At 46.7% G+C, this 16,628-nt stretch overlaps 1 protein-coding gene and 1 long non-coding RNA gene across 4 annotated transcripts; both read right to left on the reverse strand.

Moving 5' to 3' along the window:
• Positions 1-2,687: 2,687 nt before the first annotated feature.
• On the reverse strand, positions 2,688-3,131 carry sprn (shadow of prion protein). The gene has a single exon (XM_072282084.1). The coding sequence runs from the start codon at positions 3,129-3,131 to the stop codon at positions 2,688-2,690; it is 444 nt and encodes a 147-aa protein (XP_072138185.1).
• Positions 3,131-16,341, reverse strand: LOC140212209 (uncharacterized). Of its 3 annotated transcripts, none has more exons than XR_011889668.1 (4): positions 16,137-16,341; positions 14,759-14,922; positions 13,116-13,193; positions 3,131-3,150 (listed from the first exon to the last, which is right to left on the reverse strand). It is a non-coding gene; the product is annotated as an uncharacterized lncRNA (long non-coding RNA). The 3 variants fall into 3 exon arrangements; XR_011889667.1 differs by lacking the exon at positions 3,131-3,150 and adding an exon at positions 8,080-8,806; XR_011889666.1 differs by lacking the exon at positions 3,131-3,150 and adding an exon at positions 8,080-8,891.
• Positions 16,342-16,628: the final 287 nt, after the last annotated feature.

A 16,628-nucleotide genomic window follows, 5' to 3' on the forward strand; every position in this document is an offset into this window, starting at 1 on the left:
TCAGGTACCTAATAATATGGCCACTGACTGCATACACAAGTGGTCTGAAGAATGGGAAGGAGCATATTAATGGAGAAAATATAATCTGTGTTAAGAACAGGTGGACTGAGTTGAGCAATTTGCTGAATTTTGAGATGCTCCACTTATAAAAATGAAGCCAACATAAGTTATTTTTTTGACTTTTCAAGTGAAATAACTTGCATAAACTTGGTATTAAACTTAAACCAATCACATTCATTTATTATAAATTATCACAACAAATGCATTATTTTCCCCTCAAGTGCCCAACAGTAAAGTGCTAGACAAATAAAATGTTTACAGACCCCTGCCTGTGACCCATGGGGAGATCTGGGGTTAGTGAGAGATACTATTAGCCACGGCCTTTGTGGAGAAGGTTCATGTGTCCACAGCTAAAGATGGACAGGAAAAGTCACTACGGAAAATACCCACCCTACAAACTACAGGAATTCTGCAGGTGCTGGAAATTCAAGCAACACACATCGCTCCCTACGCAACTCCCTTGTCCATTCGTCCCCCCCATCCCTCCCCACTGATCTCCCTCCTGGCACTTATCCGTGTAAGCGGAACAAGTGCTACACATGCCCTTACACTTCCTCCCTTACCACCATTCAGGGCCCCAAACAGCCCTTCCAGGTGAGGCAACACTTCACCTGTGAGTCGACTGGGGTGATATACTGCATCTGGTGCTCCCGATGTGGCCTTTTATATATTGGCGAGACCCGACGCAGACTGGGAGACCGCTTTGCTGAACATCTACGCTCTGTCCGCCAGAGAAAGCAGGATCTCCCAGTGGCCACACATTTTAATTCCACATCTCATTCCCATTCTGACATGTCTATGCACGGTCTCCTCTACTGTAAAGATGAAGCCACACTCAGGTTGGAGGAACAACACCTTATATTCCGTCTGGGTAGCCTCCAACCTGATGGCATGAACATCGACTTCTCTAACTTCCGCTAAGGCCCCCCTCCCCCTCGTACCCCATCTGTTACTTATTTTTATACACACATTCTTTCTCTCACTCTCCTTTTTCTCCCTCTGTCCCTCTGAATATACCCCTTGCCCATCCTCTGGGTCTCCTCCCCTTGTCTTTCTTCCCGGACCTCCTGTCCATTGATCCTCTCGTATCCCTTTTGCCAATCACCTGTCCAGCTCTTGGCTCTATCCCTCCCACTCCTGTCTTCTTCTATCATTTTGGATCTCCCCCTCTCCCTCCAACTTTCAAATCCCTTACTCACTCTTCCTTCAGTTAGTCCTGACGAAGGGTCTCGGCCTGAAATGTCAACTGCACCTCTTCCTAGAGATGCTGCCTGGCCTGCTGCATTCACCAGCAACTTTGATGTGTGTCACCCTACAAACTGCCTCTTCCAAAACCTCCCTTCTGGAAAGTGCTAGCACACTATTAAATCAGAAAATTCACATTATCTTAAAAGTATCTCCCTCCAGGCAGTTTATCTGATCAACCATTCTAGTTAGCCCCCTCCCAGCCTCCTCTATTACACCAGTCACTGCACTGTACACACTTTAAACCACTTTTCATAATGCTGTTTACATTGTAAATACATGCTGGTAATTATTAATTTATGCACATTTTATTCCATATCTGTGTTTTAACCTCTAATTTTATTTTTATATAATTCTTTGTTATAATTGTTGAATGATGTTTTTTTGTTGGATGTCGCATCCTGACCATGGCAAATTCCTAATACATGTAAATGTCTATGGTGAATAAAGTTGACCCTTGACCTTTGACCCTTAAGGAAATGGAACCTGCTCCTGTTTCTCTTTCCTGCATCCTCTTCCTGTCATATATGAGTCACTTTAAGTGTCACCTAGCCCTCAACTTTCAAAGGTTCAAGGCTAGAAACTCTACACAAACACACTATAGTAACAGTTACCTTATTAAATTAATGAATACAAAATAAAGACATGGTTTTTACTCACCAGAATTTGTCCTAGATGACAATTCAGCAGCAGGAAATTGTAATAAGAATGGGCCTATGTTACTTGCAAAGTGGAGACATTGAGTATTGATTAAGTTTTATTTTATGCCCACTTTTGACAACATTTCATTCACTGATAGGCGTATTCGTACAAGCCTGGATTAATTATTGGAAATAATAGCAGCCTGAGTATTCCTTTCTCAGTTAAACCAATGGAGTTACAGGGGGCTGGGTCCATGCATCATCTCCAGCTGTTTTGGTTACAAGATAATGCCCAATGGAAAAACACAAAACTTTAATCCGTTGCTGAACTCTGTAACATCTGAATTCAAGGGTGAAATCTTACTTTTTTTGCCAACTTTAGTGAAAATCCAATGTTTATAAAGTACCACAACACTGCCACCTGCCCACAGTTGAGCTTTTGGGGAGATTTATGAGGAGGGTAGGTGCCTGATGGGGAAGTTGTACCTGAACCTCAGCGGTAACTGCAAAACTCTGAAACTATTCGTCATATTTTTATCCACTTGTACCCAGATAACGACAGAAATTTCCTAATAACCGTGTTTGCATTACTTGGGGAACTGCTCTGGAAATTTTACACTCGATACTACATATTACATGAAACCATTTGGTGCTACAACATTTAGGAGACTAAACTAATGAACCTTCCAGAGAAGGGCTTGGCCACTGCAGCAGTGATAAAGTTAGAACTGGAAACCACACTTACAAGTGGAAATATTTCAAGGTCAGTAGAACGCACATGGGTGGTAAACTAGAGGAAAACCACAATGTCACAGCAGAAGATGTCCACGCCCTATAACCATAGACTCCCGCTTCTGACGTGCAGTTCCTCTCCAGAGAACAGTTCTTGCTTACGTACCCCTGGGTGCCCTCGTCCCAGGTCAGCCTGGATCTCTGCAGCCTCCCGGCCATGACTCCAGCTGCAACACCGGCAGCGGCCCCTGCCGCAGCCACCCGCGCCCTGGAGCCGTAGGACCGGCTCCAGCTGGAGTACTTGGGCCGCACTCGCGTAGCGCGGAATCGCCCGCGAGCTGAGCCACGCGCCGAGCCTCGAGCTCCTCCTCTCCCTCCCTTGCAGGTCACACCTTCGCAAAGGATGGCCACCAACAGAACGAGCATCCAGCACGTGGCTGTCGTTTTATTCATCACAAGGAATCCAGGTGACCTGGACAGATGAGAGTTAACCATGAACACAAGAGATTCTGCAGATGCTGGAAACACACACAAAATGCTGGAGGAACAGGGCAGGGCTGGCAGCATCTATGAAAATACACAATCAGTCGTCGTTTCAGGCCGAGAGCCTTCATCAGGACTGGAAAATAAGGGGAAATTGCCAGAATAAAAAGGTGGGTGGGGAGGGAAGGAGGACCCTCCTCTGTTTTTTTTCCTCTTTTATTTTTCCCCACCCCTTTCCCTCTTTTATTCCTCACTCTGGCCTCTTACATCTTCTCCTCACATGCCAATCACCTTCTCATGGGGCCCCTCCTTCTTTCCTTTCTCTGATGGTCCACTCTCCTCTCCTATCAGATTCCTTCAGTGGGCTGAGAAGTGGCAGATGGAATTCAACCCGGAGAAGTGTGAGGTGGTACACTTTGGAAGGACAAACTCCAAAGGAGAGTACAAAGTAAATGCAGGATACTTGGTAGTGTGGAGGAGCAGAGGGATCTGGGGGTACATATCCACATATCCCTGAAAGTTGCCTCACAGGTGGATAGGGTAGTTAAGAAAGCTTATGGGGTGTTAGCTTTCATAAGTCGAGGGATAGAGTTTAAGAGTCGCGATGTAATGATGCAGCTCTATAAAACTCTGGTTAGGCCGCACTTGGAGTACTGTGTCCAGTTCTGGTCGCCTCACTATAGCAAGGATGTGGAAGCATTGGAAGAGGAGATTTACCAGGATGCTGCCTGGTTTAGAGAGTATGCATTATGATCAGAGGTTAAGGGAGCTAGGACTTTACTCTTTGGAGAGAAGGAGGATGAGAGGAGACATGATAGAGGTGTACAAGATAATAAGAGGAATAGATAGAATGGATAGCCAGCGCCTCTTCCCCAGGGCACCACTGCTCAATACAAGAGGCCATGGCTTTAAGGTAAGGGGTGGGAAGTTCAAGGGGGATATTAGAGGAAGGTTTTTTACTCAGAGAGTGGTTGGTGCGTGGAATGCAGTGCCTGAGTCAGTGGTGGAGGCAGATACACTAGTGAAGTTTAAGAGACTACTAGACAGGTATATGGAGGAATTTAAGGTGGGGGCTTATATGGGAGGCAGGGTTTGAGGGTCGGCACAACATTATGGGCCAAGGGGCCTGTACTGTGCTGTACTTTTCTATGTTCTTCAGCCCTTTATCTTGGCTTCATCTATCATCTTCTAGCTTGTTTCAAAGCTTCAAAGTAAATGTACATTTTGAGCAGAGACATTCCGGGCCGAGATCCTTCTTCAGAACTAGAAAGGAAGGGGGAAGATGCCAGAATAATAAGTGGGGGTAGGGGAAGGAAGTTAGTTGGAGATGATAGGTGAAGCCTGGTGTACGGGAAAGATAAAGGGCTGGAGAAGAAGGAGTCTGATAGGAGAGAAGAGTGGACCATGGGAGAAAGGAAAGAAGAAGGGGACCCAGGGGAAGGTGACAGGCAGGTGAGAAGAAGACGTAAGGGGCCAGAAGGGGGAACAGAAGTGGGAAGAGAGAGGGGAAAAGAAAAGGGAAAACAAAAAATTAGGTGTAACCGATGTTCATGCTATCAGGTTGGAGGCTACCCAAACAGAACATGAAGTGTTGTTCTCCACTCTGAGAGATGGTCTCATTGTGGTGGAAGGGGAGACCATGGAGAATTAATCAATTGTAGAAAGACCCAAAAATGGGTAGGAACGTCACACGAGAAACTGGCAGAAGCACAGAGTTTGGGAAAGGTCTTTATAGTTGAAAGGGTGTACCTTCTGCCAACAGGCCTGGTATGAAAACACCAATGCCCTTGAACAGAAAAGCCTACAAAAAGCAGTGGATTCTGCCCAGTCCTCCCCACCTTTGAGCACATCTACATGGAGCACTGTTGCAGGAAAGCAGCATCCATCATCAGGTCCCCCATCACCCATCACCCAGGACATGCTCTCCTCTCACTGCTGTGATCGGGAAGGAGGTACACGAACTGCAGGACTCACACCACCAGGTTCAAGAACAGCTATTACCCCTCAAACATCAGGCTTCTGAACCAGAATGGATAATTTCACTCATATTCACTCAATGCACCATTCGCACAACTTATGGAATCACTTTCAAGGACTCTTCATCTCATGTTTTCCATACTTATTGCTTTTTCTTTGTTTCTTTGCATTTACTGTGAACACCCACAAGAAAATGAATCTCAGGTTTGTATATGGTGACATATGTGTACTTTGATAATAAATCTACTTACTATACTTAACGTAGATTGAGGCTTTTCACTGGTTCTGAATGTACACTGGACCAATGAAGTTTCAAAGGCTCGAAGATTCATTATAATATCAGAGAATACATACAGTATACAACCTGAAATTCTTACTCTTCACAGACATCCACAAAACAAAAACCCCATAGAATGAACGATAGAAACATCAAAGTCCCCAAGGCCTCTCCTCCCCCTCCCTTCACCCAAGCAGCAGCAAGAGCATCGACTCTTGCCCTTTCACACCAGCAGAAGCACCGCACTGCGCCCCACCCCACCCCACCCCACCCCCAGGCAACAGCAACGAGACCCTGGCCCAGAGTCCACCAAAACTACGGTCCATGACCCAGCACTTCAGTGTGTCAGACAGGCTTTCTCACTGAAAATCCTCACCTCCCAAATGGGACATGGTTTGTACATAATATGCAGCTGATCACGTGACTTTGTGTTCACAATGTGTGGGTATAACCTACGTATACACTCAGTGCCCATTTTATTAGGTACACCTGTCATTAATGCAAATATCTTATCAGCCAATCATGTGGCAGCAGCTCAATGCATAAACATAAGAACATAAGAAATAGGAGCAGGAGTCGGCCATCTGGCCCAATGAGCCTGCTCTGCCATTCAATAAGATCATGGCTGATCTGACCATGGACTCATCTCCACCTATCTGCCTTTTCCCCATAACCCTTAATTCCCCTACAATGTAAAAATCTATCCAACCTTGTCTTAAATATATTTACTGAGGCAGCCTCCACTGCTTCGTTGGGCAGAGAATTCCACAGATCCACCACTCTCTGGGAAAAGCAGTTCCTCCTCATCTCCATCCTAACTCTATTCCCCCAAATCTTGAGGCTATGTCCCCTAGTTCTAGTATCACCTACCAGTGGAAACAACTTTCCTGCCTCTATAGTTTCTACCCCTTTCATAATTTTAAATGTTTCTATAGTATCTCCTCTCATCCTTCTGAATTCCAGTGAGTACAATTCCAGGCCACTCAATCTCTCCTCAAAAATCATGCAGAAATGGTCAAGAGCTTCACTTGTTCAGACCAAACATCAGAATGGGGAAGAAATGTGATCCAAGTGATTTGGAATGATTGATATTACCAAACAGGCTGGTTTGAGTATCTCAGAAACTGCTGATCTCCTGGGATTTTCATGCACAACAGTCTCTAGAGTTCACAGAGAATTGTGTGAAAAACAAAAATATTTGATGAGCAGCAGTTGTGTGGGCAAAAATGCCTGGTTAATGAGAGAGGTCAGAGGAGAATGGCCAGACTGGTTCAAGCTGACAGGAAGGTGACAGTAACTCAAATAACCACACGTTACAACAGTGGTGTGCAGAAGAGCATCTCTGAATATACAACACGTCAAACCTTGAAGTGGACGGGCTACAGCAGCGGAAGACCACACTGGGTTCCACTCTTGTGGGGATATACCTTCACAATGTGTTGGTTTCATTATTAGCAAGAACTTGGATAATCTGCATTTACAAGTCACTATGTGATTTAATACATCAAAAACATTCATTCCTTATTTTTCCAATTTTCTGGCTGGAGTGTTTATTTTATTGGCCATTGCTTTTCCCTTGAGCCTGCTTCCTTCAACACCACATTTCAATGCTGATACAATTAGTCCCTGGATCCTTGGTTGAGAGGACAGTACTGGGATCCATTCAGCTGAGCCAAATCCTCGAAATGGAAGCCTTCGTACAGCTCCGTTAACTGGGTAGTCCGAGTTAGGTAATGGTATTTAGACGAGGAACTGGCCTTTATAAAGGGTTTGCCATAGTAGACAAATCACACACACCTTATCGAAGACATTGGAATAGAATTAGGCCATTCAGCCCATCGGATCTGCTCTGTCATTCCATCATAGCTGATTTATTATCCCTCTCAACACCATTCACCTGTCGTCTCCTTGTAACCTTTGACCCTCTTACTAATCAAGATTAAACCAACTTCCACCTTAAATATACCAAATGATTTGGCATCCTCAGTTGTCTCTGGTAATGAATTCCACAGATCACCACCCTCTGGCTAAAGAAATTTCTTCTCACCTCTGGACCATCCACCCCTCCCCTGCCCTCAATGTAATTTAAAACCTAGCTGTTTGCACCCTTTGTTCTGTCAAATATTCTTTGACTTGAAACATTAACTCTGTTTCCCTCTGCACAGACACTGCCTGACCCGCTGAGTGTTTCCAGCATTTTCCATTCAGATTTCAGATATCCAGCTTAGCAGTTTCCGTTTCCATTTTCAGTTAGACTGCCACCTACAGGCCAGAATTAAGGCATACTGTACTCTGCGCAGTCCCCACCTGGAAGCCGCGCTCTGAGCTGCCGTTATCTCAGTCACTAATACAATGGCTCTTGCCGTGATCACTCTCCGCCTCCCTTACCCTGCCTCACAATACCACACCCCAACGATAAAGGGTCACAAGAAAGCAGAGGAACAACATGATAGAGGTGTACGACATACAGGTGTGTCAAGGTAAGAGGCATAGATTGAGTGAATGACCAGAGACTTTTTCCCAGGGTGGAAGTTGCTAATATGAGTGTTCGTAATTTATTGGTGATTGTGGGAAAGTATAGGGAGGGTATCAGAGGTAAGTTTTTTTAATACACAGAGTGTTGGGTGCACAGAACATCCTGTCAGGGGTGGTGGTAGAGGCAGACACAGTAGGGACATTTAAGAAACTCTTAGGTAGGCACAGGAATTGTAGAAAATGGAAGGCTATGTGGGAGGGAAGGGTTAGATTGATCGTTAGTATGTTAGAAGGTCGGTACAACACCATGGGCTAAAGGGTCTGTTCTATGTTTCACGTTCTCGCCTCGTCTCAGAACAGGCTATCACTGACACAGAAATTCATCATCTTCCTAAGTAAATTTATGATCATAGTACCAATGTCACTTTAAGATTTATTTACAGAAAAATAAAGAAATACAGTACAAGTTATGAAAGTTTATAAATAAAGACTGACAAACAACCCATGTACAAAATAAGTCAAATTGAGCAAATACAAAAATGATAATATCAAGGACATGAGCTGTTAAGTCCTTGAGAGTGACAGCCTTTGCTTAACCAAGCAATAGGGTATCTGAAAATCCAAGCACAACATCCTAGGCTATCAGGCAGCACTGATCCCTGCTCCTCCTATGTGCACTGGAGATCCGGACTAGCAGTGACAGCTCAATGTACTAGTGAGACTCCAACAACATTATGGGCACAAAATCCACCTGATTCATGTCAGAGTGCGAGCCAACGTCACCACCTTCTTCCAGGGCAACACATCAACTGCATCACTCGTCAGTGAAGATTCCCGAGGTAGACGCTGTACTGAGACTTGTTGCCTGACCTGCTGAGTTCCCACTTGGCTCTGAACTTGGTCGGGGGTAAGATTACTGGGTGGACAGAAGAGAAGATTCAGGATGTTCTCTATGGAAATGCAACATCCTCACCAACGCTTGACAACCTCTGTCCTACCACCTTCGAAACAGAGAAGCGTCATTAAGGATGAGATTGAGAACCATGAGATCATGCATCAGATGCCAGCAAATCCTATGTAAGTGTTGGAACAACTGGTCCTCCACATCATCACAGCAACCCCCTCCTCTCCTCTCATCTACAGGTCCGCACTGGCTTCGTCAGTTACACCAAATGTGAGTGGAACCACATCGTCCTGTCAGATTCCGGAATGGTCCATCAACACTACATCATTATTCCTCTTTTGCACTATTTATCTATTTACTGTAATTTATAGTATTTTTTACATCTAACACTGTGTAGCTGCCACAAAACAACACATTTCATAATGTATGTTGGTGATAATAACCCTGATTCTGATTCTGAAGCTGGGGGCATTGCCTATTTCACTTATACAACTGCAGGATAGATTGACTGAGAAACCAGGAAGTCAAGGCCCGTTCACTAGAACCAAGTCTGCAAAGCACTGGGTGGGGGAAGTTGTCCTCCACTAATGTCTGCAGGCCTGAGTCAATGCCACTGGAGGCTGGAGACCAAGCTTGGTGTTAAAGGACTGTGTAGTGCATGGGTGGGAAGGTGAACGGGGCTTGGTGTGGCTGTATTGTTACCTGTTATGTTCTGTGTTGTTTTGCCAAGCATTGTGGGTGCCAGGTGGTGTGGCAATACTTGTGGGCTGCCCCCAGCACACCCTTTGGGTGTGTTGGTTGTTAACACAAATGATGCATTCCACTGTATGTATAGATGTGCACGTGATAAATAAATCTGAATCTTGGATGAATCATTATGCTAGAATGAACCTTGAACCATTATAAAGAAACCTTTGAAAAGTTAGGACTACTCACTACAGCAGAGGTTAGGAGGAAGGAATCAGAACATTCTCTGAATGAGGAAACAGTGAATGAGAGTTTTGTCGCATCAGAAGGCAAAGTGAGGTGGAATTTTTCACAAAAAAAACTGTTAGATCATAGAATAGACACAAGAGATTCTGCAGATGCTGGAAATCCAGAGTAACACACACAAAATGCTGGAGGAACTCGGCAGGTCAGACAGCAAGTACGGAAGTAAAAACATGCTGTAAAAATAGCTGCAACACACATAAAAGTTGCTGGTGAACGCATCAGGCCAGGCAGCATCTCTAGGAAGAGGTGCAGTCGACGTTTCAGGCCGAGACCCTTCGTCAGACTAACTGAAGGAAGAGTGAGTAAGGGATTTGAAAGTTGGAGGGGGGGGGGGAGATCCAAAATGATAGGAGAAGACAGGAGGGGGAGGGATGGAGCCAAGAGCTGGACAGGTGATAGGCAAAAGGGATACGAGAGGATCAATGGACAGGAGGTCCGGGAAGAAAGACAAGGGGAGGAGACCCAGGGGATGGGCAAGGGGTATATTCAGAGGGACAGAGGGAGAAAAAGGAGAGTGAGGGAAAGAATGTGTGCATAAAAATAAGTAACAGATGGGGTACGAGGGGGCGGTGGGGCATTAGCGGAAGTTAGAGAAGTCGATGTTCATGCCATCAGGTTGGAGGCTACCCAGACGGAATATAAGGTGTTGTTCCTCCAACCTGAGTGTGGCTTCATCTTTACAGTAGAGGAGGCCGTGGATAGACATGTCAGAATGGGAATGGAATGTGGAATTAAAATGTGTGGCCACTGGGAGATCTTGCTTTCTCTGGCGGACGGAGCGTAGGTGTTCAGCAAAGCGGTCTCCCAGTCTGCATCGGGTCTCGCCAATATATAAAAGGCCACATCGGGAGCACCGGACGCAGTATATCACCCCAGTCGACTCACAGGTGAAGTGTTGCCTCACCTGGAAGGACTAGCGTACCCCACAAGCGTACCCCATCTGTTACTTATTTTTATACACACATTCTTTCTCTCACTCTCCTTTTTCTCCCTCTGTCCCTCTGAATATACTACTTGCTCATCCTCTGGGTCCCCCCCCCCCCCCCGTCTTTCTTCCAGGACCTCCTGTCCATTGATCCTCTCGTATCCCTTTTGTCTATCACCTGTCCAGCTCTTGGCTCTATCCCTCCCCCTCCTGTCTTCTCCTATCATTTTGGATCTCCCCCTCCCCCTCCAACTTTCAAATCCCTTACTCACTCTTCCTTCAGTTAGCCCTGACGAAGGGTCTCGGCCTGAAACGTCGACTGCACCTCTTCCTACAGATGCTGCCTGGCCTGCTGCGTTCACCAGCAACTTTTATGTGTGTTGCTTGAATTTCCAGCATCTGCAGAATTCCTGTCGTTTGCGTGTAAAAATAGCTACCTTTCAGTCAGGTCCGCGTTCAAGATTTCAGAAGCAGAGCTTCAAGTCAGCTTTCTTTGAGTTGGACAAAGGAGTGCATATAGTGAGCTACTTTTCAATCAGGACATTGATTGAGATTGAGAGTTTTGAGGCAGATTCCTTAGTCAGAGGAACAGAAACAAGGTTCTATGGTGTTATAGAGAAATCCGATTGGTATATTGCCTCCCTTGTGCCAGGATCAGGGATGTCTCGGATTGAGTCCATGGCATTCTCAAGGGCAAGGCTGAGCAGCCAGGAGTCTTGATACATATTGGCACCAATGACATAGATCGACAAGGTGAGGAGGACCTGAAATGAGATCATAGGGAGCTGGGTAGAAAGCTGAGAAACAGGACCTCCAGGGCAGTCGTGTCTGGACTGCTGCCTTTGCCATGTGCCACTGTATAGGCTAATTTAGCAGGTGAATGCATTGCTGAGAAATTGTTTCAAAGGGCAGGGGTTCAGATTTGTGGATCATTGGGATCTCTTCTGGTGAAGTACAACCTGTCCAAAAGGAATGGGTTACACCTGAATCTGAGGGGGGTCCAATATCCTTGCAGGCAGATTGGCTAGAGTTGTTCGAGTGGGTTTAAACTAACTTGGCAGGGGGATGGGAACTGGAGTGATAGGGCTGAGGATGAGGTAGTTGGTTTACAACAGAGGCAATGTGTAGTAAGGAGAGGCTGATGATAGGGCAAAAATGCAGTCAACGGGATGAGTTACAATGTAAAAGGCAGACAAAATCGAAAAGGGTGTACACAGGACCGAAGGTGTTATATCTGAATGCATGCAGTATACAGAATTAGGTCAATGAATGCCTAGCTCAGTTACAGATGGGCACGTATGATGTTGTAGGCATCACTGAATCATGGCTGAAAGAAGATTATGGCTGTCAGCTTCATGTTCAATGATACATATCATATCAAAAGGACAGGCAGGAAGGCAGAGGGGGCGGCATTGCTCTGTTGGTAAAAAAAATGCCATGGCTTTTTAGAGCAGCTCATGGTTGAGCCCATGAGGGGAACAGCTTTCATGGATTGGGTGTTGTGCAATGAATCAGAATTGATTAGCGAGCTTAAGGTAAAGGAACCGTTAGGAGAAAGTGATCGTAATATAATTGAATTCACCCTGAAGTTTGAGAAGGGGAAGCTAAAGTCAGATATATCAGTATTACAGTGGAGTGAATGGAATTATAGAGAAATGAGTTGGCCAGAACTGACCGGAAAAGAACACTGGCAGGGATGACAGCAGAGCAACAAAGGTTGGAATTTCTGGAAGAAATTCAAAAGCCACAGGATATATATATCCCAAAGAGGAAGAGTTATTCTAAAGGAAAGATTCTAGCATGAATAAAGCAGTGGTTGGTTGGCAGGAAGCAAAGAGTGGGAATAAAGGGAGCCCTTTCTCATTGTCTGCTGGTGACCAGCAGGGTTCCACAGGGGTCTACATTGGGGACCAATTCTTTTTACTTTATATGTCAATGATTTGGATGATGGATTTGATGTCTTTGTTGCAAAGTTTGCAGATGATATGAAGATAGCTGAAGGGGCAGGTAGCTTTGAGGAAGGAGAGAGGCTACAGAAGGACAGACAGATTAGGAGAATAGGCAAAGAAATAGCAGATGGAATACAGTGTTGGATGGTGAATGGTCATGCACATTGGCAGAAGGAATGAAAGGGTTGACTATTTTCTAAATGCAGAGAAAATACCAAAAACTGAGGTGCAGGATTCCCTAAAGGTTAATTTGCAGGTTGAGTCTGTGGTGAGTAAACCACAGGAGAAAGGAAAGGAGGAGCACCGGGTGAGGTGATAGGCAAGTAAGGAGAAGCGGTAAGAGGCCAGAGTGGGGAATAGAAGAAGGAGGGGGAGAGAAAAATGACCGGAATGAGAAATCAATGTTCATACCATCAGGTTGGAAGCTACCTAGATGGATCATGGGATAACTTACCATGAGGATTGAAGCAGAGACTATATGACCCACGTGTATGCTGTCCGGCTGCAACTTCACTCAACCCAGAACAGTGACCTGCAACAAGAAAATCACAAGAGCATCTGCTGGAGATGATAACATATGGGTCTATTACATGAAACTGTAGTTGTGAACTTTTCCATGGTTCAGGACATTTACAAGGACAGGTGTGTAAAAAGGGCCCATAGGATCACTGGGGATCCCAACCACAATCTATTCCAGCTGCTGCCATCTGGAAAGTGGTACTGCAGCATAAAAGCTGACCAACAGGCTCCAGGACAACTTCTTCCACCAGGCCATCTGATTGATGAACTCACGCTGATTTCAGTGTATTTCTATGTTACACTGACTGTTCTATTTATTATAATTATAAATTACTATGATTGCACATTACACATTTAGATGGAGATGTAATGTAAAGAGTTTAACTCGTATCTGAAGGATGTAAGAAATAAAGTTCAACTCAATTAAGAACAGGTCTGTCGGAAAACCTTTGAAACTTATCCCAAATGTGTTTCTTGCCAAATTTCATTAGGAGTTTGAGGAGATTTGGTATGTCACCAAAGACTCCAGCAAATTTCTGCATATGTGCCGTGGAGCTGTACGGCATTGGAACTGGTTGAATCACTGTCTGTTACAGAGGGGCCACCGCACAGGATCGGAAACTTGTGCAGAATGTTGCAAAGTTATTCAGCTCCATCATGGGCAATAACCTGCCCGACATCAAGACGCAATGCCTCAAGAAGGCAGCATCAATCAGTAAGGACACTCACCACCCAGGACATGCCCATGTCCTTCCCTCACCTTCAGATTTCTGAACAGAACAAGAACCTATGAACACCACCTCAGTGATGCTCTCCTTTTGCATGTTTGTCTTACTGTATCATATTGTATATTTCATGCATTGCACTGTACTGCTGTCACAAAATAACACATTTCATGACACATCTCAGTGATAATAAACGTGATTCTGATGTCACCTTAGGATAGGTAACCTACAGCCTGTGATTTTGTTGCCTTTACTGAAACGGGGTCAACATCCACAAAGCAAAAAGGAAAAGGTAATTGAAGTCTCACAAACCATTGACAAATTTTAACAGAAATGTGAAAACTCACCATGAGATCCCTGCCATGATCTGTAACTAGGCTATGCCTGCAACTGACTGGATCATCAAATGGGTCACCAATTGCTTCAGTCTGCAAGTCTGATTCGTTAGTATAGTTCAGTGTGCCCTGTTCTTTCATTGGTGCATAAATGGGTTGTCAAGGCAACTGTTTTTCTGCACCACATGGTTCTCTCTAATAAATCTTTGAAAATGCCAATTACAATCGCATCTAGTCAACGCAATTGTACAAACCCCCCATAACACAAATAAAATTAGAACGGACGGAACAATGGAAAGCAGTCTATGTTCTATATCCCGCACTGGACCTTGTAATTGGACAATCCAATATCACTGATCATCAAAATGTAAAATAATGGCTTCAGAATTTATCAGGGTTACGACGAGGACCGCGTCCCCGGGGTCACCCATCGAAAAAAAAAACAGCCATATCAAACAAAATTGCAAAGGTATCATTGCCGTTATCAGAGATTATTTGCCTACAATAAAAACAGTTACCTTCAGTATGTCGATTCTCCTTGTTGTAAAATGACACGGATACCTTCCGTCTCTGTGTTGTACAATGAAAACAAAATACCTTCAGTGTGCCGTCTCTGTGCTGTATACTTTCAATATAACCGTCTGCGTTGTGCAATGTCAGACACCATCAGTATTCCCCGTCTCTGTACAGTACAATGTCACAGACACCATCAGTGTTCCCCGTCTCCGAGCTGAACAGCCTTCAACCGCGCCCGCTCTCAGCCTGTCAGGACCGTGCGCTGAGTTCACATTCACCATGGAAACTGCCTCTCCTACTACACTATTTAAACGCCCTCAGTCGTAAGGATCTCCATCCCTCAGCAAGCCCCGGCCTGCAAATGCTCTGCTCCTCCCCTTCCCTACTACCGCGGGGGTCTCACCTTCCCCTCTGCCTTGGTGACTGTCAGCTCCCACCCCACATCTCTCCCCACCTTCGAGTCCGTACCCCGCCCACCCCACACCACCCACGTCTCCCCCGCCTTCTGTTCAGACCCCCACACATCTCACACGCCCACCCCACCTTCCCTTCTAACCTCACCCATCCCGTCAGCCCCACACCGTCACCGCTCCCCCGTTCCCCACCCCGTCACCGCTCCCCCCCGTTCCCCACACCGTCTCCGCTCCCCCCCGTTCCCCACACCGTCTCCGCTCCCTCTGTTCCCCACAGTCACCGCTCCCCCCGTTCCCCACCCATACCGTATCCGTTCCCCCGTTCCCACCCACCCCGTCACCGCTCCCCCCCGTTCCCCACTCCGTCACCGCTCCCCCCCGTTCCCCACCCACACCGTCTCCGCTCCCCCCGTTCCCCACCCACACCATCACCGCTCCCCCCGTTCCCCACACCGTCACCGCTCCCCCCGTTCCCCACCCACACCGTCACCGCTCCCCCCGTTCCCCACACCATCTCCGCTCCCCCGTTCCCCACAGTCACCGCTACCCCCGTTCCCCACAGTCACCGCTCCCCACCCACACCGTCTCCGCTCCCCCCGTTCCCCACCCACGCCGTATCCGCTCCCCCGTTCCCCACCCACCCCGTCACCGCTTCCCCATTCCCCACCCACACCGTCTCCGCTCCCCCTTCCCCATCCACACCGTCACCGCTCCCCCCGTTCTTCTCACCGTCTCCGCTCCCCCCATTCCCCACAGTCACCGCTCCCCACCCACACCGTCTCCGCTCCCCCCATTCCCCACCCACACCATCTCCACTCCCCCGTCCCCCACCCACCCCGTCACCGCTCCCTCTGTTCCCCACACCTTCCCTTCTGTACGCCCCCTCCCTACAATTTAAAACTGGTTTAATCTCCGAGGGTCATCTCCCCGACATGTTCGCTCTGTATCTCTCCCCACCGGTGCTTACCCTCAGGCTTTCCGTTTCTGATACGGATGGGGCTTTGGTAAAGTGAAGTTAGCCCCGGAAGAACGTGTGCCTTTAAAACGGGGCCAAGAACGACGTCTCATCACCCCGCCCTCGAATTCTGTCGCTCGCTTCACTGGAGACTGCAGTGGTTCATGTATCCCACCACCCCGGTTCGCACACGCGGTCGGCATACACAGTCTGCACGCCCAGTAGTTCGAACATCCAATCCCCACAAGCAATCCGCACGCACAGTTCTCACACTCAATCCACACGCACGGTTCGCACACGCAATCCACACGCACGGTTTGTACACGCGGTCGGCAGATACAGTCTGCACACCCAGTTCCAACATCCACTCCCCACACGCAATAGGTACACACAGTCCGAACCACCAATCCACACACACGCAGTCCCACATGCAATCAGTACACACAATCTGCACACCCAGTTCACACACAGTCCCCAAATGCAATACGCACATACAGTCCACAC

Source organism: Mobula birostris, chromosome 18 (genome assembly GCF_030028105.1).
Source record: "Mobula birostris isolate sMobBir1 chromosome 18, sMobBir1.hap1, whole genome shotgun sequence".
Taxonomy (NCBI): Eukaryota; Metazoa; Chordata; class Chondrichthyes; order Myliobatiformes; family Myliobatidae; genus Mobula; species Mobula birostris.